The sequence below is a fragment of the Carassius auratus genome, chromosome 31 (genome assembly GCF_003368295.1).
Source record: "Carassius auratus strain Wakin chromosome 31, ASM336829v1, whole genome shotgun sequence".
Classification (NCBI taxonomy): Eukaryota; Metazoa; Chordata; class Actinopteri; order Cypriniformes; family Cyprinidae; genus Carassius; species Carassius auratus.
In genome coordinates this window covers 88,992-115,000 of record NC_039273.1, presented here as the reverse complement: position 1 = coordinate 115,000, position 26,009 = coordinate 88,992, and the positions used below count along the sequence as shown (strand labels likewise).

The window sequence follows — 26,009 nt, the reverse complement described above, 5'->3', positions numbered from 1 at the left end:
GATGTGTGTGTTTGCAGACTTGTGTGTTTGTAGATGTGTGTGTGTGTGTTTGCAGACGTGTGTGTTTGCAGATGTGTGTGTTTGCAGACGTGTGTGTTTGCAGATGTGTGTGTTTGTAGATGTGTGTGTTTGCAGACGTGTGTGTTTGGTCTGGCGGCGCAGGTGGCCCTTGAAGAATCCGTCTGAACATGTTGTGTGTGTTTGTGTAAAGCCGTTTAAACACGCCGAGGGCAGAAAATGCGGTAAACAATGCAAACTATGTTTTAATGAGAGAGAGAGAGACTGAAAAATACCAAGTGAAGTGTCGTTTAGGAGGATTCAGACCTGTCTGAACGCTTGAGAACGTCATTCTCACCAGCGGAAATATTAAAGGGAAGGTTAGGCATCAATCAGGATATACAAACCAGATTTAAAACACCAATGACAAGGTGTTTCTGTGTTTGTGCTCTTCCAGTCGCTCCAGACGTGTTTGTGTTCGGACCGATGCCAGGTGCAGCTTCCTGCCTCCAGGGCAGAATAACATTCCGGACTCTGGAGAAACTCCAGCCTGTGCTTCATCACGCCGGAACGATCCACTCCTTCAGCTTCAGTTTCACAGTCAAGCATTCATCAGACACTAAACCTGAGCCTGAACCTCCTGAAACACTCAAACACCTCTTCATGCTCTGTAATATATATATATATAAATATCACTATATAGATGTACACTGCCGTTCAGAAATGTTTGGGATCAGTAAGACTGTATTACTTTTTAAAGAAGTTTTCTGCTCATCAAGGATGCATTTATTTGATCAAAAATACAGAATAAATTAATTATTGCAATCTAAAATAACCGTTTTCTATTTCAATATTTTTTAATATATCATTTATTTCTTTGATGTTATTTCTGTATTTTCAGCATCATTCCTCCAGTCTTCAGTGTCACATGATCTTCAGAAATCAGAATAATATGATGATTTATTACAGTTTTGCTGTTTCATATTGTTTTGGAAACTGTAATTTTTTTTCAGGATTCTTTGGTGAATTAAAAGTTAAAAAGAACAGCATTTATTTAAAATAGAGATCTTTTGTAACAACATACACTTTGGAGTCAGTGAATTTGTATTCTTTCTATTTTTTAAAGAAATTAAAACTTTTATTCAGCGAGGATGTGTTATATTAATAGAGAGTGACAGTTAAGACTTAGATTATTAGAAGACTGTTTTGAGAAAGGCCAAGTTTAATTGAGTGAAATCATTTTGAAATAGAAAAAGTAAATTTTTTTTTTGTAAAACATATTTGATTTTAACAATATATAAGTGAATGTTGAATTAATAACTAAGATTAATAACTGTTTTCATATTTTCTTCATGTTGGTTAATGTAGTTCCTCACTAATGCAGCAGAGATCAAACACTCTTACTTTAGTTTCATTATCACAGACGGTAATATGATCAATCAGATCTTATTTTCACAGTTTAGTTTCAATTGTAGCACTTTTCTTATTTTTTCTTATATGTTTGCATAATTTTAATGAAGTTTTATTATTTATTAGTTGTTTATCACTTTATTTATTTTCAAGAAACAAAAGGTTTTTATGGTTTTAGTAGATAATAACCTGCACACAGAGCTCAAACACAGATCACGTGAGGAGCGCTCATACCTGTCTCTGACAGACACCATTAATGTCATGTGACCACGACCGACCCGTCTGTGTTCTCAGTCAAAACAAGCCGATGCACACACACACACACACACACACACACACACACACACACACACACAGAGCAAACACTTCCCAGACTGGTTTCACAGGCTGAAATAGAGCAAAGGTCACGCTTCACTCTGAGCACACTACTGAGACGAGTACGAGAACCACAGACAAAAAGACAATTACATTAGGATGCGTAACACTAAAACTGTGTCACATTATATTATAAACACAGACATATAGAAAAATATTCCAGAACATGGGCTTCGGCGCATCACTGACACACGAGGATCATGGGAAGACACACACAGGCTGGTCCTTCCTCTGACCTCTGACCCCTGCAGCACAGACGCTCTACAGCTGCAGCGTCTCATATGCTAAATGCTCATTTACATACATCTGAATTAATCCAAGACAGTAATTAAGAGTCAGATGAGACTGAGACTGAAGTGACCTCCAAAACACACACACACACTCACACACACACACACACGTTCATAACTGGAGCTGCTCACGGTGGTTTTAGTCAAGAACATTCCTCTGAAGAGCAGCGAGACAGAGAGCATGCTGGGAGTGCGGACGCAGACGTGACATAACAAATGACTAATGAAATCAAGTGTGTGTGTGTGTGTGTGTGTGTGTGTCTGCTATTTCCAGCTCCAGACACTGAAGCGTCTGTGTGAGTCTCACTGAACACAAACACACCGAGCGAACGCCACACAAACACCGAACCAGAAACCAGCACATGATCTCTGGGTTAACTAAACCAGCTCCGTGTTTCCAGGAAAAGCGTCTCAGACGTCCTGCTGCTTTACGAGACTGAAGTTCACCTGGGGCTGGATTTCTTCAGGCTTTGGTTCAGCCGTCAGCTCGACTCAGAGAGTAAATACACGCTGGCAAACCAGTCCAGAAACACAGCTTCACCTGAAACACTGCCAGAGCGCTTCATTATTAACTCACACACTCAGACTGGAACTGGTCATGGAGACCAAAATAGCCGGCGCTTGCTGATACGAGTGTCTGAGCTTTATAACAGATAACTCTGACAAGACAATCAGAGAATGAACCAATGTGACGAGTCTATTGTACTTACTGTACACACACACACACACACACACACACACACACACACACACACACACACAGCCTTGAAGAGACTTCAAACATTCCAAAACATCTGAATTCTTCCAAGCGTTTGAGCGTCAGTGTAGTTCTGCTCCTCTGAAGACACATGACAGTGTTTGTGAGGAGCAGACTCCAGGATCTGGGAGTTCATGACAGAAGGAGCTCTTCAGAAACACACGTTCTGGAGCGCAGCTGTTTCCTCTTCCTGTGCTGTGAAGAGCAGAACACAGCGGTGTGTTTCCTCAGAGCCGGATCCACACACACATGAGATCTGCCTCGGGTCTCAGAGACACAGCCGTGCATCACCAGGTCAAGGACAGACCATTACTTAAAGACACCACAAACCCTGAATCAACAGACGAGCAGCGCAGACAAGTTCATGAGCGATTACTCCAGATCACAAACCCATTTCACAAGCTTGAGGAACGTTCATCAACAAAAGACAAACTGTGAGGCTTCCATCAAAATAACAGAAATGAAGACTGACTGATGATCTCCATGTCATTTAAATACATAAGACATTTCCTCGTCTTCAAAACACAAATTACGATATTTTTAATGAAACTGCTGCAAAACGTTCCTAAAGTTATTTATTTAGACTTTTATTTGTCTAAATATTGAATTGAATTGAATATTGTGCTTTAGAGATGTTAGTTGTTCAGGCCAGGACTCTTATCAAACGTGAAGTTTGGGGCAGACTGGACATTGTTTGCCTGAGTTACAGCCACTTCCTGTTTCGTGGCAAAACATCGAAATTTGTCAGGCCGTCAGGGACACGCCCTTTAACGAAAACTCAAGATCTTCTCAATTTAACATCACAAAGGTCTTATGATTACACTCAGCACATTCGAAGATGATCAGATTAAAATTGTAGGAGGAGTGCATTGAAAATGGCAAAAACTCCACAAAACTCGCACAGGAAATTCAAAACGGCTGACTTCCTGTTTCGTTCAGGACTTTGCTCCAAGAGTCTTTTTTGTAGGTGTTGGGACGTTACATGCATGTACTGAAGTTCATACACGTACGTGAAATGTAGTGGGAGGGGCGCTTCGTTGAAATGTTTCAGGTGGCGCTATCGAGACACTTTGTCACACCCAACTCTGAAACCCAAATCAGATGTACATTTCACCAGGTTTGTTGCGTGTGCAAAGTTTTGTGAGTTTACGATCATGTTAAGGCCCTCAAAAATCTGATTAACTTTGGAGAAAAAGAAAAAACGTATTTCCTAAAAGCACTGAGGAAGTGCAGCGGTTTTCCAGTGAAACTGAGTGAGGAGCAGAAACATGTTTTCTGATGCATCTTCAGCTGATCTGTCTGCATCAAGTTCCTCTTTGAAATAAAGAAAATCTCTGACAACCAGATTAAATGAGTGACACTTTTCTTCTCCTGTTTGGAAGAAAACTCATCCCGTCTTCCCCTGAAGGGACGAGGAGCAGTGTTTCCTGTAAGTGAGGATCTGATCTGATCTGCTGGTGTGTGTGTGTGTGTGTGTGTGTGTGTGTGTGTCACTGATGCATCGAGACACAGACTCATCAGCACTGGAGAGGAAGAGACTCGGGTTCCCGTAAACACTCAGCGGGGGGCGTCTCATTTGTGTTTCTCACTAACCCCTCCTGCTCATCCTGACACATACGGGTCAAGATCTCACACACACACACAATTTAAAGATAGAGACGCAAAACCAGAACAAAAACTTTCTTAAAATGACACGCTGCATCATTCCTGGGATGCTCTATTACTGTATATATATTTAAAAAAAACAATTATATATATGTATTGCACCATTTAAATTAAACCATTAAAGACAGAATCATGGAAAATGAAGGAAAACAAAGATTAAATGTCTCTAAAAATAACATGCAATTAAAGGCAAAACATCTTAATGGTCTTAAAATCAGTCATGCAGAATGTTTTCCTTTGTATTTTGATCTTCTGAGACGTCATCTGTGCATCTTTATTGAACTCTTCATGTTCACAGACGCCAGGAGAGATTGAGAGATGCTTATATTTGACAGACGCTGACACACGTCTATCACTCAATCTCTCCTGCCTTCAGCGATCATGAATGAAGCGAGCGAGAGCACAGAGGTAATGACCTAAGCTAGTTTGACCAATAGCGTGCAGGCATTCTACACAATCGACCAATCGTGGCGGAGAGAAGGCGGGATCCACAGAGAACAAACACAGATGAGACAAAAACTGGATATTATAGTCTACTTAGAAATCCCAGAGACAGTCTCACAGACAGCAGCAAACTAAAAATACTCAAAACAAGTTCCACTCGAGAAACAACTCAAATCAGAACAAGCGCTGACTGATTTGATGAACTAGACCTCAGCAGCAGACTTGCTCTCATCTTCATCAGGTCAGGCGTGACTGAGAGTCTGTCTAGACAAACAAGGACAAGACAACGTCTGAAAACAGAGAACAGAGATACTAGACACGTCTTCAAGGAACATTATTTATAACTGGACAGCAAGTTCTGCTCAGGAACTCAACAGACCTTTTCCTAAGACACCGAGTTCTTACTGATATCACCTTGTTATTTGTTCAGCTTTTCCTTTAGAAAAGATTACTTGGAAACTGGATACAGATTTTGCAAGAGGGTTAATCACGGCGCATTCTCAAAGAGAACTCCACGAATGAGCGAGTCTGCTGGACAACAACACGGCCAGCTGTCTGAACAATGAGTTAGTCACTACAAGTGAAGAATTAGCCGGGCAACTCCCAGCTGAGGATTTCAGAGCAGACAGAACGTCACACACACATCCGTCTGAGAACACTTCAGACCTGCAGCATATGAAAAATGTGCAGGTTATTACATCATAATATTATCACGAGAGAGGAAACTGCAGTGTCTTCCAACACTAATGAGAACAAAGAATTAACATCTTGCCATCATTTACTCATATTGTTCCAAAACGTCTTTCTTCTGTTAAAAGCAAAAGAAAATGTTTTGAAGAATGAATTAAATTGACTAATAATCTTTCACAGCAGGACTATGGGGACTAGATTCTTCCAAATATCTGTTGCGTTCAAACGAGGCTAAAAGGTGTACAGATATCACTCTTACTCAGTTTTAAACAGAAACATCTCCACAATCACATCATAACTCATGATGATCGCGGACTCGCACGAGTCTGTCTGTCACTGACCGCTTCACCTACGAACCGGATCCTTACGCGACCTAAACTAGTCCGCGTTGAAACTTTCTGAGGAGTTTATCTGAGAGGTTACCCGACAAATAATGAGTCTAAACAGCCAAGTAACAACATAAATATAAATCGCGTGTTTAAATAAATGGCGGTTAAAACAAACAAAGATAGCGAACGCCGATTCGAATCGAACTGAAGTGTGACCAGCGCCGCGATTCTCATCGTTTAGTGAAGAAACGCTCCGGGATACTCACTGATCGCCATACTCTGGAATGAAGTGCAGGATCTCTTGCAGTTACACGTACAGGAGACATTGGTGTGGGTGTCGGTGGTTCCGTTCATCAGACCCATGAAGCTGAACATTGGGGGAATCTCACGGATCGACGCGGAAAACGGACGAACATTGACGCAGGCTTTTCCTCTTCTTTCTTCCAGGCAGCTGTGGAGCGGCTTTCCTTTAGCCTCCGTCCCCCCACCCCCTTCCCGATGTCTGGCCTCTGTCCTCCAGTATTCCCGGTGTTATTCCCGGGGTTGTTCCCAGACGGTTTGTGTTAATAGTCCAGCCGTCTGCTCTGCGCGCACCTCATTCAAGTCCAAGTTGGCTGGGGACCCGAGGGGGCGGGGCTAGCGCGGGGGCGGGGCTTAGAGGCAGACAGCAGCACGTCACTGCCAGACTTGGCCTTTCACGGAGTGCATGAGCCAATCAGAGTCAAACGGGAGAAACGCACTGTTAGGAAGTTTCAAAGACGTTTATTACCAGTGCTTGAAATACTTGAAATATGAATTAAAAACGTGATCACGCATTGTGAAATATGAACATGATTCATATGTTCAGTGTGAGTGTCGCAGTGTGCTCCGGACTCCATCTCTGAGCTCCATTTGGGAGAATAAGCGGCCTCCTCTGGCCAAAAACGCAATTTCTTGGCATAGTTCAGCCAAAAACGACAATGTGCTCATACTCTAACATGTAGATGATGTAATAGATAACATGCAGCGTTCCTGTAGTCGATTGCCATGGAACACGTGATAGGTAAAAATTGATAGCATGAATGCACTGTAAGTCAAGCGTCTGCTAAATTCTTAAATTTAAAATTTGATGAGTTTGTTTCTTTATCAGGTTTGTAGAAATGTAGCACTGCATCAGTGTCTCATCAATGGATGCTCTGCAGTGAATGGGTGCCGTCAGAATGAGAGTCTGATAAAAACATCCCAATAATCCACAGCACTCCAGTCCATCAGTGAACATCTGAAGAAGACAAAAGCTGAAACGAATCCAATACTTATTCAATAATCTGTAATAACACTTCCTCTATTGAAAAAGTGCAGCTCCCGTTGTCTCTCACATCAAAATCCAGACACATATTTGTTTTTTAGCTGTTAAACACTGCTTGAGCATGAGGACATTTTCAGCACATTTTCATTTCGCACTAATAAGTTATGGTAAAATTTGTGCACAGAAACTTAAACATATTTAATAAAACTTTACTTAAAAACTTTAAACTAAAACCAAATCTCTAGACTAATGCTAAAAGTCATTATTGTGTAATGCAAACAGTTCGAGTGTGTTTGCAGAAGCGGGTGGCCACACCTATACAAGCTTCTTAACACATTAGAATAGATCAGAATAGTTAGTTAAGCATGTCTCTGTCAGGCTCTCAGTGACCCTAAACGTAGTCTGCAGCATGTCATGAAATAATGTTTACAGTTATGCATTTTCCAGACACTTTTATTGAAGGTGACTTACATTGCATTCGAGTTATACAACTGACCAGTTCATGAATTCACTGGGAATCAAAGCCATGACCTTATGAGAAACAGAGACTTTTTTCTCATTTCTCATTGTATAACAGTCTATATCTTGCAAATTGCATTTAATCTATATATAAAAACACACACACACACACACACAGATGCATGTATGCAGACTCTCTCTAACACACACACACACGCACACAAACACACACACACACAGATGCATGTATGCAGACTCTCTCTAACACACACACACACACACCCACACACCCACACAGATGCATGTATGCAGACTCTAACACACACACACACACACAGATGCATGTATGCAAACTCTCTAACCCACACACACACACACACACACAGATGCATGTATGCAGACTCTCTTTAACACACACATACACACACACACACAGATGCATGTATGCAGACTCTCTTTAACACACATACACACACACACACACACAGATGCATGTATGCAGACTCTCTTTAACACACACACACACACACACACACACAGATGCATGTATGCAGACTCTCTTTAACACACACATACACACACACACACAGATGCATGTATGCAGACTCTCTATAACACACATACACACACACACACACACAGATGCATGTATGCAGACTCTCTTTAACACACATACACACACACACACACACACACACAGATGCATGTATGCAGACTCTCTTTAACACACATACACACACACACACACACACACACACACACACACACAGATGCATGTATGCAGACTCTCTTTAACACACACACACACACACACACACAGATGCATGTATGCAGACTCTCTCTAACACACACACACGCACACACACACACTTTTTGTGGACAGTCACACACTACAGGTATTGACTGGACTGCTGCAGTAGTGGAAAGACAAATGCATCAGGCAACAGTGATTAAAACACATGTAACCTTGACTCTGAGGTATCATCCTGGCATTATGGGCCGCGGGAGTGTGTGTGTGTGAGTGTGTGTGCTGTGATGAGCTCATGTCTGGCTCTTTCACACCAGCGCTCGCTCTTTCAGCTCATTACAGTCACTCATTGATTACACAACACTATTTAAGCTGGTTGTTCTGTTTTCTGATCATCTGAAGGCCTGAGATCTCTTCAGCTCTTCTGTGTCCTGATCAGACTCTGGCTCTCTGAGGTCACAATCTGTCTGAGACCTTTAGAGACGATGATTCATACGGCTGGACGCTCACATGATGTTAGAAAGCAAAATCCACTGAGCAACAGTTTCCTCTTTGTCTTAATCCATTAGATCCAGAAATAGAGCGGAAGAGCTCAGCGTTACTGAGATGAACACACAGTTCAGGATTGAAAGTTTATGAAACCTCATGTTCGGATGTTACATATATGACATTTCCATGAGTGAAATCTATTGTCAAATGAAGTAAAAACATATTAGAAACATGATTTTGCTCATTTGACACATATGTGGAGTATTGAGACATCTCTGTCTCTTTCTCTCTCTGTGTTATTGTGTCTGTCTGCCTCTCGTTTGCTGTAATCAGTCGTCTAGACACACCCCTGAGAGTCTGCCACTTCATTTTATGTCTGGATCATTCAGAGGGAATCTCTCGTTTTGCTTCTGTCTTCATCTGTATTTAAAGCTGCATCAGAGACACAAACCACCTGGATCTGTGAGTGTGTGTGTGTGTGTGTGTGTGTGTGTGTGTGAGAGAGAGAGAGACTCAAACTGAGAGGAAGACGTGTGAAGAGAGCGATGGAGGAAACATCAGAGACAAGAAATGAGAAAAGATCATAAGAGAAAACAGAGATGAGGGCAGATACAGAGAGACATCAGTCCATTTGGAATCATGCAGGACTGATAATGAGACACACACACACACACACACACTCTGTCTGTCTGGTCTCTCAGTCATCTGACCCAAATGAAGTGTTCTGAGAGCAATAACGATGAAGCGCGCATGATGTGACTTGACTGAACAAATGCATCACGCTGCAGGAAATACAGCGTCTAGACTTCAGGAAAGAGAGATTCGTTTCATTATTTCTCTGATTCTGCTGTCAGAGATTTTTACAGAGGTGAACGTGTCTGGAGGAGAGGAGAAAAATTCAGAAACCTTCAGTTCTTTTGAGATTTCACAAGAAATGGTTCGGTTTGTAAAAATGTTTGTATGAAAAAATCCTTTTGCAAGGAAGCAGAAAGATATATTATTATTATGAAGTAGTAATAATAATGATTATATAAGTTTAGACATTTATTCATATAATATAAACTGCATAAAATCATGCATGGTGAGGACAGCACTAAGTATGATTTCAAGCATGATGAAAATTATGCCTCATGCATTTATAATTTGGCCTATTGTTGGGGAAATCAATATAGCTCCACTTCAACATTTTCAGTACAGACAGTAGAGAACATAAAACATATGCAAGAAACTGAAAATGAAGAGGAATATATGTGACAGAATAGGTAAAGTGTCATAAAGTCAAGGAAAAATATTTTTTCAAAGTTGTAAATAAATATAATTGAAGTATGTTTAACAAGAAAATACTATTTTGGTTTTACTACTTAAAAATTCCGGTAAGTGTCACAGTTTTTGTCATTTTTAGTGAAATTTACAAGCAATTTGTGAGTGAAATATAGCACAGGAGGTTTCTCTGGAATATGACTTTATAAACTATATTTCAGGATAGATCGTGTTGTGTTTTTATTTATAAATCATCAATGTAATTAATAACCCCTATGAATGCAGGATTTAACCCCCACATGACAATTAAACCAGAAGCATCAGATGTTGTCATGGAAACAAGCCTGTGTTGATGGAGACTCGCTCACGTTTGTGGCGATAACATTTTAAAAAGTAAGAACAACCACAAAGATCAGCTGTTCTTGACCCTCGAGGTTGTCTCTGTGTCTGTGTGTGTGTGAGTGTGTGTGTGTGTGACGTCGCTCTGTCCTTTCATCTGCTCTGTGACCGTCTGAACGCCTCTGAATGCTGTGAGGTCGATACTCGTCCTTTACTTCATTAACGTCAGTCAGCTTTCATCCTGATGCTCAAACCCACACACACACGTCACTCACACGTCTCTCTCTCTCACACACACACACACACACACACACACACACCTGAGCGGTCACAGAGAATCACATCACCTTGTAAAACAGAGGAATGATGTTGGCATCAAAAAAGGTGTTTATTTAAAGGATATGTGCAAAATGTGCAAATAAATATGGTTAAGTAAATAAAACAAAGGTTATCACTAAACCCAGTCTAAAATCTAGAAGCAGCACCAGCTCGGCTCGACAGTCCACAAGTGAGGCCAGAGATTCTGCCTGATCTGCTTTTAACACACTCCATTCACTGTTATACACTTATTTCTCACTCTTACTAAATGAAACATGACAGGTGTTTTTTTATTTTTTATAAAAGAACTCTTGTCTCACCATAAGATTAATAAATAAGTACATGAGAATTAAGACCAAGAGTTAAATCCAACATATAATATAAAGGTTTGATAAAACCAAAAACATATTTGGCAAAAACACATTTGCACAAACATTTCTATAAATTAACAAAAGTGATCTCTGCTCCACATGCTTGTCCACTCAGCTAAAACAGAAAATATACACCAGAAAACCCCACGTTAATATTACAGACTGCATAAGAACAGTAAGTACACAAAACAATAGGCTAATGGTATACTATCAATTTCTCCATCTCTCTCTCTCTCTCTCTCTCTCTCTCTCTCTCTCTCTCTCACACACACACACACACGCACACAAAGAGAAACATATCATCCAACAGACGAACCTCTGAATATAACAGAACGCAAGCAGCGCCACCTGCTGGGGATATCAATTACTGTGTCCAGAAAAGACTGAAGCTGAAATGTAATATTAATAAAAGTAAATATCTAGTTCAGAAAAACAGGAGTTGATGTTTAACATTTTACTTAATATGTTTTTCCTCACCCTTAAATATGTTATTACTTCAACCCATATTTATACATCATTGCTTAATTTTATTACTATTATTTTAAAATATTAATTAATAATAAAACAATAAAAATGTGATATTAAATTTATTGTTTTGAGACATCCATACAATATTTATCTTAGTAATATTATGTTTCCAGTAGTTTTATTAATATTACATAAAATAATTACATTATATTATAATATTAGATACTATTATTCATTCAAACTGATTAAATTACTGCATTTTCAACAGATATAATATTGATATATATTATATGTTCATTCATATGTTTCATATACTTTTTCGTTTTTGCAGCAAACACGTGGAAGATATTTTTTCACTAGTAAAAACACAGATACAATAAATAGACATGGACTAGAACAGCATTATAATCCATCATCACCTGATTCTCACACCAATGAAATTAATCATGAATCAATATCCCATTAAAACAGAACCTGGTTCTCGGAATATTTCCGTTTGATCCTATTGAACCTAAAAGATGTTAAAGAGTTGTTAATGAGTTTCCACTTTCTAAAAGGACCGGCTGAAGACATATCAAACCCGACATAAGCTATATAATGAAATGAATGTACATAGTGACAGTATGTAAAACATGACAGGAGTGAATGAGGATTGCAGATGTTTGGTTTGTGCTCTTCATCTGCTGTATGTCTGTTCACCATCACTAGCAGTCAAAGGTCTGGAAACAAAGACTAAATTTACGTTTCATGTGAACTTGTAGACTATGTGTGGGGTACGACATTGTTGAAACTAAAAACTAAAAGTGACCTTCTCATGTCACGTGATGAATGAATGAATGACCTCGAGCTCTGCGAGAGAAATGAGGCGGTGTAACCTTTACGCTTTTATTACCTGTACATTATGTGCTCTAGAAACACCTGACGCAACGCTCTCTATCATGTAATACTCTCGTACTGAACTTTAATGGCTGTTCCATTAGTGCGAACATTCTCCGGCAGGGAGATTTTCCATTCAGATTCCGCGGCTCTGATTGGTCGAGCCGCCTCCTTCGCTGGTACGTCTGTCACGGTGGGCGTGGCCTTTGCGTCGGCGTTCTCGAACAAACAGCGGAAGCGGCGGAGTGTCACCGAACAGCGCTCGCGCATTAAACATCTATAATACAACGAGAACCATGAAGATCTGGACGTCAGAACACGTTTTCAAGTGAGTGAAGGTCTTCTTTGTCGGTTTATTGCGTTGGAGTGGTCACGTGAGCGCGTTTAGCGTTTCTGAGGGAAAGGCGCGCCAATGCGTCCAACGGCTTCCTGTCAGCTTAGTTAAAAGATGTTGTTTTTTCAATCTTAACGGTATTTATCCGGTTCTAATGAGGTAACATCATGGTACCAAAAGTGTTAGTAATGCAAATGTTGATTTAGTTACTACTTGCATGCTAAAGCAGTCAGTCAGAATGTGCAGTGAATGACTTTCATCGAAAAAACTGAAGAGTAATCACTAAATATTAATAGTTATAACTATATACTGCAGTTAAAATACTCCGTGTTTGCTGAAATGAATGAGATAAACAGTTATAATGAGTAATTATCGGGTTAGTTACACAATCTAACCTGCACCCATAGACTCGTAAAGAATGACAGATAACTGTTAGCGAGTTTAGCTTCACAGATTTGGATCCTCTTTACAGTTTGTGTGGAATAAAGGTTGGATTTCATCAGTTTCAGTCCTAATTACTCTACAGAGGTGTCAGTGTAGTTGCTCTGGGTCAGTTGGACACTACTGTAGTGAAGGAATGCGTGAACTCTGACCCCACGTGCCATTGCATAACTCTCCTTGACTGCGAGTGCGCGCGACCTTTCCCCTACATGGACCTCCCGTTACACGTCACACGTCATGTGACCCGGTCTCCCAGGCAACCGTTCTTATGTCGGAATGCAAGAGTTCAGCTGTTTATGTCTTTTACTGTCTATGGTCAGAGCTCCTGCGCAGTCTGGAAAAGTATGGTAATGATTTTATTTCCAAGTGTGGAAGAGTATGGAAAAAAGAAAACAGTGTATGGAAAAATCATTGCACATTAAATGCACACAGAGTCAGTCCATCTCATGTCATGGTTTCTCTGCTGCCTCGAAGGCTGTAAATTACACACCAGGCCTTAATATTAAAGTCACTACACTGAGGAAAACCACATTTCTCTGTTAATTCATGTGCATCCATTCTCTCATTTTCTTCATAGTAAGATGGCAGTGGTGCACAAATGAATTGGGTTATAGTATATTAAACTAGAAAATATAATGTGTAAGTGAGAAAATATTCCTGTGTGCATGTGTTTCTCAAGGGCACAGAAAACCTTCTTGTGTGCATGCAGAAGTCTGTATGCATGAAATCAATGAAAAACCCCTGAGAAAATCAATATATTTATAGTTGACTGTAATTTGTACCAAATACAAAGCTTTAAAGAATTCTGTATGAACCATTTATGTTCAATATGGTCTGATGATCTTCTGAGAGGAAACTTTTTTTTTTCTTTTTTGTGTGGATAATTTTGGCAGTATTCACTCAGAAAATAAAGTTTGAGCTCCGATCAATAAGGCCTATAATCAACCCCAATATCTGGTATTAATACTGGATAATATGAAATTCACAAGCAATTTTTGTAAGCTGGTAATTTTTTAACAAGAGCTCCTCAAGGGTAACAAGGTGGCGGAAAAAATTCCCAAAAAGGGCGAAAAATATTTTTGTGAAGTCGTTCTAACGTGTGAGCCAAGTCAGTGAATTTTAGTCTAATCTGATAACATTAACACAACTTAAGGGTTAAATCAAGGTGTCCTTTTGACACTGATGCCAGTTTCATATGGATGTAGAACACAGTTATGTGTTCTTAATGTTGAAAGTAGACTATCATCAGAAGTTTTTTCTGATGATCGTCTGAAGAAGTGTTTTTGTGGTTGTGATTAAAGCAGTGGTTGAATCAGATGTTCATCAAAGCTCTTCCTGTTTCTGATCTGTCAGTGAATGAACGGCTCGTGATGTCTCGTGGTCACATCGCAGAAGTAACGTGGCTCGTGATGGCTTTAACCGGTTCCTCAGTGATCATGTTACGGTTCATTACGGGCGCATTATGTAACACCGTCATATTGCGCTTCAGCTCTAATTAAAGACCCTGAATGTCCACAATGTCTTTGGCTCCCGCAATGCTAACGTTTCTGTTTGTGTCTCACTCAGCCATCCGTGGGAAACCGTGACCAAAGCTGCCATGCAGAAGTACCCGAACCCCATGAACCCCAGCGTGTTTGGCGTGGACGTGTTGGACCGTAACGTGGACCAGCAGGGACGGCTTCACAGCAAACGTCTTCTCAGCACTGAATGGGGTCTGCCGTCCATCGTGCGATCGGTACTGACTCCTGCTTTTCTTCTAGATAACAGACTAATCTGATTGCTTGTTTGATCAAATTACATGTTTCATGGAATTAAAGCAAGCAGCTGACATTAACCTCTAAAGCGTAAGGAGCTCTCAGTAGCTCTCTGTTCTCCTCACATTTGGTGGAAAACATTGAGCTAAAGCTGAATGAACTCCGAGTTCAGTCCTGCTGGTTTGAGATGTTCCTGTCCCAGCTATGGGAAGACTTCATCTCTTCCTGCCGTGATTCACAGCGGCTGTAGCTTCAGTTCTTCACTGGGTCTGGTTATTCGTCCGCACATGTCGTCCTGGTGTCTGGTTTCTGAATCAAGTGTGACGCGAGTCATCCGGTCGTCCTTGAGCCGTCGCATTCATTCAGACCGTCTGAGGTTATCACGGGACCATAACTTTCCATTATGAGTCCTAGAGCTCCAGTCAGTCTGTTATTAGTACTTCACTAACTCTGCAATAATGAGGAACGGTGGGAATCCAGTTCATGAGATTCTCAATTCCAGGCCTTCAAGTTTATTTCTTTCGCACTTCACACGATACAAGCAGTTTCACAGAAAACACTTGTTACAATGTTACACTCTTTAAATACTAATAACTCTGAGAGAGCAAACACATCTCACTAGATATTAAAGAAAACAAATGAAGGATGTTTCTGATTGTTTGACAGCTGAACTGCACTCAAGACTTTGAGATAACTGTTTCTTTTCCTTCAGCATATTTGATTAATGTTTGCTGTCATTAGTCTCTGGAAGTATTTAAAGAATCAAACCCGTCCGTCCGGCCTGTAAATGAACTCGCTGTTCCGTTCTGTTTAATTCATTTAGAGTTTTCTTGTTGTTGGAAACGATCACCATAGTGGCGTTTCTTTGTGAAATGAATGAGATCTGAATCATGTTCACATGCTGCTCTTCAGGCTTAGAGTAATGTTCTGTAAATAGAGTCAGTGCTAGTGGAGCTCAAGTTAATGTTACTGGGTTAATTAGAGGTTAGTTCAGAAAATGCCTTCAGATTCCTCTCTCTGTTTGTGCTGTTCAACAATGATTTTTAATAAATGTTTTATTCATCAAGCTGTTGTTGTGTTTTTCCACAGATCATGGGAAACACTCGGTCATGTACGTACATCCAGGAGCACTCCGTAGTCGATCCCAAAGAGAAAAGCTTTGAGCTGCAGTCCACTAATGTAAGTGATATCATTTATTATGAGGAACACGTGTCTGTACACATGCTGGAACACATCAGCGCATGACATTCATCATCTGAGTCTTCTCTCACACATCCCTGTTCTTCATCCTCTGGCCATCACATAGCATTATAATCCTCATAAATCAAGAACTTTGAGTTTGTGTGATAGAATATCATCTGGAATGAGACGAGAAGTGTCTCTGCGTAATAGAGTTGCATTCTGGGATTGCTGGGAGGGTGTTGGTTTATGTAATGGTTGTAAACAGCATACTCTGAAAGTGTCATACCCATCATGCTCTGCTTTTCTCACCGTAGATCAGCTTCACTAACATCGTGTCAGTGGACGAGCGGCTAGTTTACCGACCGCACCCAGACGACCCGGAGAAGTAAGATTCCTCACACTTTCTGATCTGAGTTTGAGTTTGAGTTTCTCCATGAGCTGCTGGTGTAATGTTGTGTTTCTGCTGATGTTCCCGCAGGACCATGCTCACGCAGGAAGCCATCATCTCTGTGAAGGGCGTCAGTCTCAGCAGCTATCTGGAGGGACTCATGGCCTCCACCATCTCCAACAACGCAGGAAAGGTCAGCTAACCCCAACACACTTCACCTATCACTGACCGTTCTGCTTCAGATGGATGTTGATTGTGTAAGAAGTGTGTCTAAAAGAAGCTCCGCTCAGTCTGAGGGTGAATGTGTGTGTGCAGGGTCGTGAGGCGATGGAGTGGGTGATCAGACGTCTGAACACAGAGATCGAGGAGCTGGCCATCACAGCCAGAGGAACCCTGAGGACACCGATGGCTGCCGCCGCCGTCACAGAGAACTGACCGCTCCTGTCTTCCTCTCTGTCGCCGCTCTTCTCTACACATCCTTCTCCAATGGTGGAACTTCATTCCCGGCGTCCTGAGCGTCTACATTAGAAGCTGACGGGACGTCCTGCGGCGGAGAGATGGTCTCGATCGCTGGTGACACACAACACGAAGAAGCGGAAGAGGAGCGCTCATTCACAACAAACCCTCAAACGCAGTTTTAATGAATCAGTGTAATGGGACAGACCCATGCTCTCTGATGAAATGATGGAAGAGGAGCGTATGCCAAACCAATCAGCTCTGTTACACGGGACTCTGAGGACACAGCTGTTTAACACACTTGAAAACTGTTAGGAATATTATAACTTATCTTTATTATTATTATTATACTAGTAACACTTAATACAAGCGGCAAGGAAGGGAACAAACATATCCAGAGTAGATTTGGAGGACCATCGCAGATGAAACGCTGAGCACTGAAGAGATGTCACATGACCAGCATCATCAGGAATGTTTCTTATAATGTTTATATATTCAGTAGTGAACCACAGGGATCCAGACGTGAGGGGAAATGTGTGTTTGAGGAGGATGAAATACATTCTATTTATTTATTTATATTTTGTAGTTTTATGTTATTTCATGCGTCCACAAATCACCGCTTCAGCATCTTCATCATCAGCACCTGGAACGCTCGTCTGTGTTTGGTGAACGTGATGGTGGAGATGCTTCAGCACAGAAACCTGTTTCTCCTTCTCAGAAGATCTGTGTGTTTGGTTTACTTGAGCTGGAATAAATACAACGACTGCATTTAAACAACTTATTTATACTGAAAGTATGTTTGTTACTGGTATATTTAGTATTATATCAAACAAAGCAGCTTGGTGCAAAGGTTGACATAATTTAGGAATGTCTGAAGTGTTTTAGAGTTGGCCGGTACTGATCTCTGTTCTTCATTTGTTCTCCGAACACAGACAAAACTGTTTACAGATGTTGAAATGAAGAATCATACGAACTCATACATGCTGCTTCGTTTATAATGGTTCCTAAATACAGTCGTATTTACTTGCTTTAAAGACGCTTTGCCAATTTTGAGATAAATAACGAGATGTCTTGTTAAGAAAGTAAAATAAATATTAGTTGTGAACTTCAATAAACAGAGCCTCTAACACAAGCATTCTGTATTTTTAATCTATGTGTTTTCTTTTATTTATTATAAGAATCTTGACCCTTGAAAACTAACATATAAATGTATTATGAATCAATTCTGGTCAAACTAATTTAGTCATATTTCATAACTGTTTTGATAGACTTTGAAAATGGAACAGATTTTAGAGACAGAACAACAGGCGGAGTTGAGAGAGATTTGTGTGTGGTAGAATTAGTTGAATAATTAAAAACAATTTGATCACAGAAACATGCTTCTTTCTGCCAAGACCAATCCTTCTGAATTATGTTTGATCGAAATAATTTCCATATAAGTATTTTATAACCGCATATGTCTTATCCATGTACACTGCACTCTGATGCTTTTTTCAAGATTCTTTGATTAATAAAAAGCATTTACTTAAAATAGAAATCGGTACTGTTAAAAATATGGGGTCAGCTGATTTTTTTCTTTCTATTTTTGAAAGAAATTAATACTTTCATTCAGCAAGGATGTGTTAAATTGATAAAAAGTGACTGTAAAGACTCACATTGTAAGAAAATATTTATATTTTAAATGAATACTCCTCTTTTTTAACTTTTCATTCCTCAAAGAATCTTGAAAAAGTATCGAAGGTTCCAGAAAGGTATTAACCCTTCAAAAATGTTTCCAGCACTGATAAATCATCATATTATTCTGATTTCTGAAGATCATGTGACACTGAAGACTGGAGGAAGCTGAAAATACAGATAAATAAATGATATTTAAAGCATTTTAAATTGCTTTTTTTTTTTTGATAAAATAAATGCAGCCTTGATGAGCAGAAGATATATATATACTTGTTTCAACTTTTGAACGGTGATTTTTAAAAATTACATTTAATATTAATTTGTAAATGTCATATATTTTAATGTAATATAGTTGGATACAGTGCAACATTAATTTTTGGCTCACGCTCCTGAATCTAGTTCTAGTAGTTATGGCTACACTGATCTGATGGTCACTTTATAGAGTATAAATATTATATAATAAAGACTCAGATGTGTGTGATGATCTTTAGCGCCACCTACTGGTCATTTCCGCCCTCCAACTATGCTTTTTATTCCCGGTTCGCTTGCGTCACATGACGAATTCTCCAGCAACCAATAGGATTCCAGTTTGCAGCTCCATCTGACCAATCAAAAATCAGATAATTTTTAAAGGTATTTAAAAGTGGGATATTTGAAATTAAACAGGCCAGTTCCGCTGCCGCTGAGGAGGAGCGCTTCATCCTCTTCAGGAATCAACAGAAATAAATACATATATATTATTATTGTTTTTTTTCATTATTAAAACGCACACACGGCTGGTTTATCGAATGGTTACAGGTTATTAAAACGGCGAGGTGGAAATCGTCGTGTTTCCGTCGGATTTGAGGAGGATTTCTGCTGTGGAAACGACTAAACGCTTCATTATTGACACTTTCATTTCTTTAAAGCTTTTCATTTTAAAAGGTTCGTTGTTTTAAATTTGATCTGCTAAATGAATAAATGTAAATAGATTTGAGTTATCAACATGCGTTTCGATGGGAACGTTATTCTGAACGGGTGCCGTCGTGCGTCAGGGCCTCAATCCTTACATTTGTTCTTTATTAGTCTGAATGTTATTGTAGTTTAGTTAATAATGTGGTGAAGGTGTTTTGTGTGTCTCTGTGTGTGTGAAATGCGTTTATTATATTTAATCAAATATTATGTCGTTTAAACTCAGAATATGGAAACTGCTGCAAGAAACAAATCGAGCAAAGGCCTGAAGATCCAACCTCCTGAGAACGAGAAGGTATTTGAGAAGATATGGTTACTTGTGTGTTTATTCTCCAGATGTCAACATATTGCAATCGTCTATTAACCGAAATCAAAATTTGAATATTTAAATAATATTATATTTAATATACTATTTTCTGTGCCGTCAGATTACACGTTTATAATAAAAAAAATGATAAAAGAAAAGTGTTATATTTTTATTTTGTATTTTTTGCAATTGTCTAGCTGTCAAAATAATTTAAAAGTTTTCTTTAAACAGTTGTTTTCAGCTTTTTTTAAATTTAATTTTAAGATTTTTTTTTTGTTTCATCTTGGTTAAAGTGGCTTTGTATATTAATACTCCTAGCTTTCCTCTTTCCATCTCTTCTCTCTGTATTTAGATTCAGGGAATGTTAAATATCAGGTTCAGATCTGTGTTTACTGAGAGTAAATGGTGTATTGTCTTATCCAGACTCATCTGTAGTATAGTTATCTTTATCTTTCTGAAACGCATGCATGTAGCTGTTTTTGATGCATGTATGTTGTGTTCCTGTTCTGCAGGTTTCTGCCGGTGGACCCAAGAGAGTTCCGGTGACCCAGAGCGCTCAGAAGCCCGTGTTGACGTCGAACACGCGTGTTCTCGGCTCAGCACACGGACCGCAGCGCATCCAGCGCAAGCCCATCGGAGTCTCTGTTCCTGTGAAACACACACGTCCCGGAGACCAGAACCTCAATCCAGAGCCACTCCAAACACCAACACAGAGCAAACCTCAGCCAACGAAATCTCCTGAACCCAGCAAACAGAACAGACTCCAGCGTAAGAGCCTCTTCTGATCTTATAACACTACATCACTCTGAAAACATCATAATCACTCTTTCTGTTGCTCTCCAGAAACTCCTTCCGCTGGAACATCCAGTAATGCCAAGTAAGTCATTTACAGTTTAGATTTTCTATCATGTTAATTCAAGTATTCACACTTAAAAGTGCACCTCAAAGCCACTTTAATATGAGGGAGAAACATTTTTTGGTCTATTTTGCTTCCATGTCATCTTCCAGACTAGTGGAAAGAAAACACTTGGAATACATTTAAGTGATTATTTTATTAAACTATTAATTTCAAATGCAGTCCATATCTTTGCTCTAGATAGAATAGAAGCTCTATTTCCAAAAACACGTCTGAGTTGGAGCATGAAATCACAGGCGACGGGTGATGGGAATTATAATTATAATGTGTCTGTTCTCTAGGAAAGCGTGGAGTTTGGAGAATTTTGACATCGGAAGAGCTCTGGGCAAAGGCAAGTTTGGGAGTGTGTATCTGGCCAGGGAACGTCAGACCAAGTTCATCCTGGCACTCAAAGTCCTGTTCAAAACTCAGCTGGAGAAAGCTGGAGTGGAGCACCAGCTGCGGAGAGAAGTGGAGATCCAGTCACATCTCCGGTACCTGCTGCATGCTTTTATCACTCCTTAGACTCGTTTCTCATCGAACTGAATCTAGGAGCATTTGCTAACTTCAGCGCTGAGTAGAGTGGGTCAAACGCACTAAATTATGTCAGAATCCTCGTAACCAGTCGGTTTTGTGAATGTGAACGGTAAAAAAAGAAAACTAATTTGGGTTTGGTCTTAACATGACCGCAGCCTAATAAACCTGTTTCTGTCTGTCATTAATGTTAGAGAACAAAAGAGAAAAATAATTTATTGATCTTCCCTGAGTAACTTTTGTAACTTAAGAATTAATCTTTTTTTTTTTTTTTTTTTTTTTTTTAGAAGAAAACTATGCAGTGCTATTTTACATTTAGATTATATTTTACGTTTTTTTTTGGTTGTATTTACTTTAATTCGCTTATTTTTTCTTCATTTCATTACTGACTGTTTAATTGTTTTAAATGTTCAACCTTTTTAACAAAAATACCACAATGTAAATGTTTTAGGCTGCTGATTTTTAGGGATTTAACGATTCACTTAACTCATGATTTGATTCGATTCAGTTTTTTTTTTTTTTTTTTTTTTTTTTACAAAATGATATTTAAGACAAATTATAAATTTAAATGTCCTTTTTTATTACTGCTTGGATGAAATGCTGCACGTTTCTTTGTGAAATTGAAATATAACACCATAATAATATACTTCTAAAGCACTTGCATATTATTTCTCTTTTGTTGATTTTGGTTGTTTCTATTGTCTTCGTTTTTAAGTCGCTTTGGATATAATCATCTGCTAAATGACAATTTAAATATAATGTAAATAACAAAACTAAATTGAACTTTTAAAACAAGTTACAAATCAAATAAGTGACACAAATAAGAGAAAAATCTTATCATATAAACAACATAAGGCTTTGTCTGTGCTCTTTCCATTTTAAAATGAGAGGCAACCACTGAATTTTAATCAACAAAAATGCTACATGTGTTCAACAGGAGCAGTTTTTAATCTAAATTAGTTTAAATTTGAAGCAAAAACAGAATGGTTTGACTTCAGTTTTGTGAAACTACATACAAATATCTGTATGAAAGCGAAACAGCAGACGAGCTGAACGAGACGCAGATCCACTCTCTGCCAGCAGGTGGAGCTTAAAGTGTTTCCTTGGTTACGCTGTAAACACAGCAGCGCTGCACTTATGAACAGCAGTGATAGTGTTTCCTTGGTTACCGCTGTAAACAAAGCAGCGCTGCACTTATGAACAGCAGTGATAGTGTTTCCTTGGTTACCGCTGTAAACAAATCAGCCTATGCATCATACAGAGGCAAGATGAAAAGGAAAAAATACCATCTAAACTTTGCTACTGAAAAGTTTTTACTTTTACTGATTTTTTGTTAATGGTATTCAGCTGCAACGACGTTTGGCCAAAAACAATAAATATGCTTTATCTAAATGTTTTGCTTTGTTGGAGCACATGCGTTCAGAAAGTGAGATCTGTGTGTGTTGTGAAGTGAACTCGCTGTCTCCTTTCAGACATCCCAATATCCTGCGTCTCTACGGTTATTTCCACGACGCGGCACGTGTTTATCTGATCCTGGAGTTCGCTCCTAAAGGAGAGCTGTATGGAGAGCTCCAGCGCTGCGGGACGTTCGATGACCAGCGGAGTGCCACGGTCAGAAACCACTGAGCGCTGTGTGTTTGAATGATCATGATTAACACATTTAGACTGATAACATCTCATAATAATGTCTGCTTGCAGTATATAATGGAGCTTGCAGATGCTCTGAGCTACTGTCACTCAAAGAACGTGATTCACAGAGACATCAAACCTGAAAACCTCCTGCTGGGGGCCAACGGAGAGCTGAAGATCGCAGACTTCGGATGGTCCGTCCACACACCCTCCTCCAGGTCAGTCCTCTGCTTGAATAATCATAACTTTGGTGGTGTTCATGCCAGTGTTTGTTTCATTTATCATTGAAGTGCAGCATATTGTCAGTATTTGGGTGTTGGTGTATGGTTAATGTGTGTTTTATCATGTGTCTGTCAGGAGGTCGACGCTGTGCGGTACGCTGGACTATCTTCCTCCAGAGATGATTGAAGGCAAAACGCATGATGAGAAAGTGGATCTGTGGAGTCTAGGAGTGCTCTGCTATGAGTTTCTGGTTGGCCACCCACCTTTCGAAACAAAGAGCCATGACGAAACGTACCGCAAGATTTCTAGAGTAAGTGAAATCGTCATAAACTTCCACTAGCTTTGCACATAATCCTGAGTCTGTCTGATGTGAATGTGTGATTATTTCTCGTAGGCTTTCACTGCTGTCTCGATTGATTCAGGTGTTCACACGTCCCATGTCTGTTTCTCTCCAGGTTGAGTTCACGTATCCGGCTCACGTGAGCGAGGGCAGCCGAGACCTGATCGGCAGACTGCTGAAGCACAACCCCATGCACCGCCTCCCCATCCAGAGCGTCTTGGAGCACCCATGGGTGCTGGAGAACTCCTCCAAGAAACCAACCCCTCGCACGCCAACCAGCAGCTGAGGACCAGACTCAACAAAACAGACTCATGTGGCAGTAATGCGTCTGATCTTTGCTACCGCTCTTGGGAATAACTTTATGATTTGTATGTTGTTTTTTGTGTTTTATTGTTAACCAGTGTTGGGGGTAACTCATTACAAGTTACTCGAGTTACGTAATCGGATTACTTTTATCAAGTAACTTGTAAAGTCCACTTTTTGAGTGAAATCGGGAGTAAGATGTTACTTTTAGTTTTAGAATAAATATAAACCTGCATTAAATCATCTCGCACACAAAAAGAAAATCTTAATTTAGTTTTCTTCAAAATTAATAAAAACAGTTAAAAGCAACTCTGAATATGAGTCAAAGAAAACCTTTTTGTATTTAATAACATTATATTAACCAATTTACTGCTGACTTTTGATCCAATTCAACCATAGTAATAAGCAAAAATTACACAAGATAAACTAACACTTATTGCTGAACTTTCTTCTTCTGTGTTCTACTGTACACTTGAATTTACATTTCCTACGATCTGAGGATTTTGTTGCGAAAAGGGCTTTTACCTTTGCCAAAAATATAACTTTTTACAATAATAAATGTAAGCCCAGCCCATATTTAAAAGTAATGCAAAAAGTAATGTAATGCATTACTTTTAATACAAATTAACTAAGTAACGCAATTAGTTACTTTAAGGAAGTAACGCAATATTGTAATGCACTACTTTTAAAAGTAACTTTCCCAACACTGCTGTTAACACGCTACAATTTACATGCATTTGTAAATATGTAATAAAGACACAGATTGTAAAGTTTTAACCATTACTTGAATCCGAATCAGAATGAGCTTTATTGTATGTTTACACATACGAGGAATTTGTTTTAGTGACAGGAGCTCCACGGAGCAACAGAATGATGAAACAGTATAAATGTGAATGAAACAAGAAATGTTCTTTTATTATAACTTTTGAGGATCTCAATATAGAACTTAATGTATTTCACTTTTTGTGTATGGGAATAAATTTCTTTAAGATAAAATATATAGCTGAATGTCCTTTTTTATTTTTATATTAAATAATGGATATTTTGATAATACTCAATTATCAGTTTATGTTTTAAATTGTCAAGTCTGCTTTATTGTCAGTTCTTACACATGTACAGTACATACATGGTGCATACAGATATTGGTTTTTATCACTAGTTAAATACTGACTTGTTAACTGTTTATAACCCACCACAGAAGAAGGAATGGCAAAGGAGCTGATGCTTCGCAAACAGAAGTTTTTCTTTCAATCGAATCTCATTGGTGCCAGTGTTGCCAACTAATTGGGGAAGTTGCTAAAGGCAGATTGATTTGTTCAATGACGTTATGATGTCATTTTATCATAAATGTGCATATATTATTGACCAAATGGAACTAGCAACTTAATGCACATTTGATGTTTGTACTGTTAGGCGTCTTTCTCCATCTCTCTCCAGATTGGTGTTGCTTGGCTTGCTAGCTGTTCAGTGGTTTCCCCATGTAATTTAGAAGAAAATATGTGGCTTCTTATAATTTGAGTCACTTTAAAAAGTTGCCTTTTTTTAAGCTAAATTTGTTGCTATGTGTTTTGGGGGAAAAAAAGTTGCTAGGGTAGTCTGAAAAGCTGATAAATTAGCAACAAAACTGCTAAGTTGTCAACAGTGGTTGGCGCTTTCGCATATTCAAAATTCGCGCCACACGAAGTGACCGTTGACGTTTGTAAATTTAAATCTGCACGCGTGAGATTTTAAACTCGGATTCTCAGCGAATAACTTCGTGAATTTCTATTAATGCTTAATTTTATAGTGTTTACTTAAAGTATGATTGGCTTTCGTCCATGGGGACTTTAAACTCAGGACAATGTGCTATTTATCTCTCCCAATTGTGTTAATTGACACGGTTGGAGCGACAATGAGGGTGAGTAAATACAGATTTATTTAATTTCCGTTCGTTTTGTCAATCGCAAACAATCTTTTAACAAAATGGTATTATAATCTGACATTTTTTTGTTGTGAGACACGGTTAACAACACATTAGCATTGCAGTCCA

The 26,009-nt window shown here is 39.2% G+C and overlaps 2 protein-coding genes and 1 pseudogene across 2 annotated transcripts; 2 read left to right on the top strand and 1 right to left on the bottom strand.

The window, feature by feature from the left end:
- LOC113050103 (protein TMEPAI-like) overlaps nt 1–6,591 on the bottom strand; it is a 12,879-nt pseudogene extending 6,288 nt beyond the window's left edge.
- Nucleotides 6,592–12,754: 6,163 nt separating this feature from the next.
- LOC113050102 (PRELI domain containing protein 3B) lies at nt 12,755–18,258 on the top strand. The gene is made up of 6 exons (XM_026212786.1): nt 12,755–12,898; nt 14,912–15,080; nt 16,189–16,278; nt 16,596–16,666; nt 16,760–16,862; nt 16,985–18,258. Exons 1-6 carry the CDS (start codon nt 12,867–12,869, stop codon nt 17,102–17,104), a joined length of 585 nt encoding a protein of 194 aa, XP_026068571.1. The 5' UTR covers nt 12,755–12,866; the 3' UTR covers nt 17,105–18,258.
- A 1,199-nt stretch (nt 18,259–19,457) lies between these two features.
- Nucleotides 19,458–24,978, top strand: LOC113050101 (aurora kinase C-like). The gene is made up of 9 exons (XM_026212785.1): nt 19,458–19,723; nt 19,977–20,045; nt 20,570–20,825; nt 20,901–20,934; nt 21,255–21,446; nt 22,959–23,097; nt 23,185–23,333; nt 23,473–23,647; nt 23,793–24,978. The coding sequence occupies exons 2-9, from the start codon at nt 19,980–19,982 to the stop codon at nt 23,961–23,963; spliced, it is 1,182 nt and encodes a 393-aa protein (XP_026068570.1). The 5' UTR covers nt 19,458–19,723; nt 19,977–19,979; the 3' UTR covers nt 23,964–24,978.
- The last annotated feature ends 1,031 nt before the right edge of the window (nt 24,979–26,009 follow it).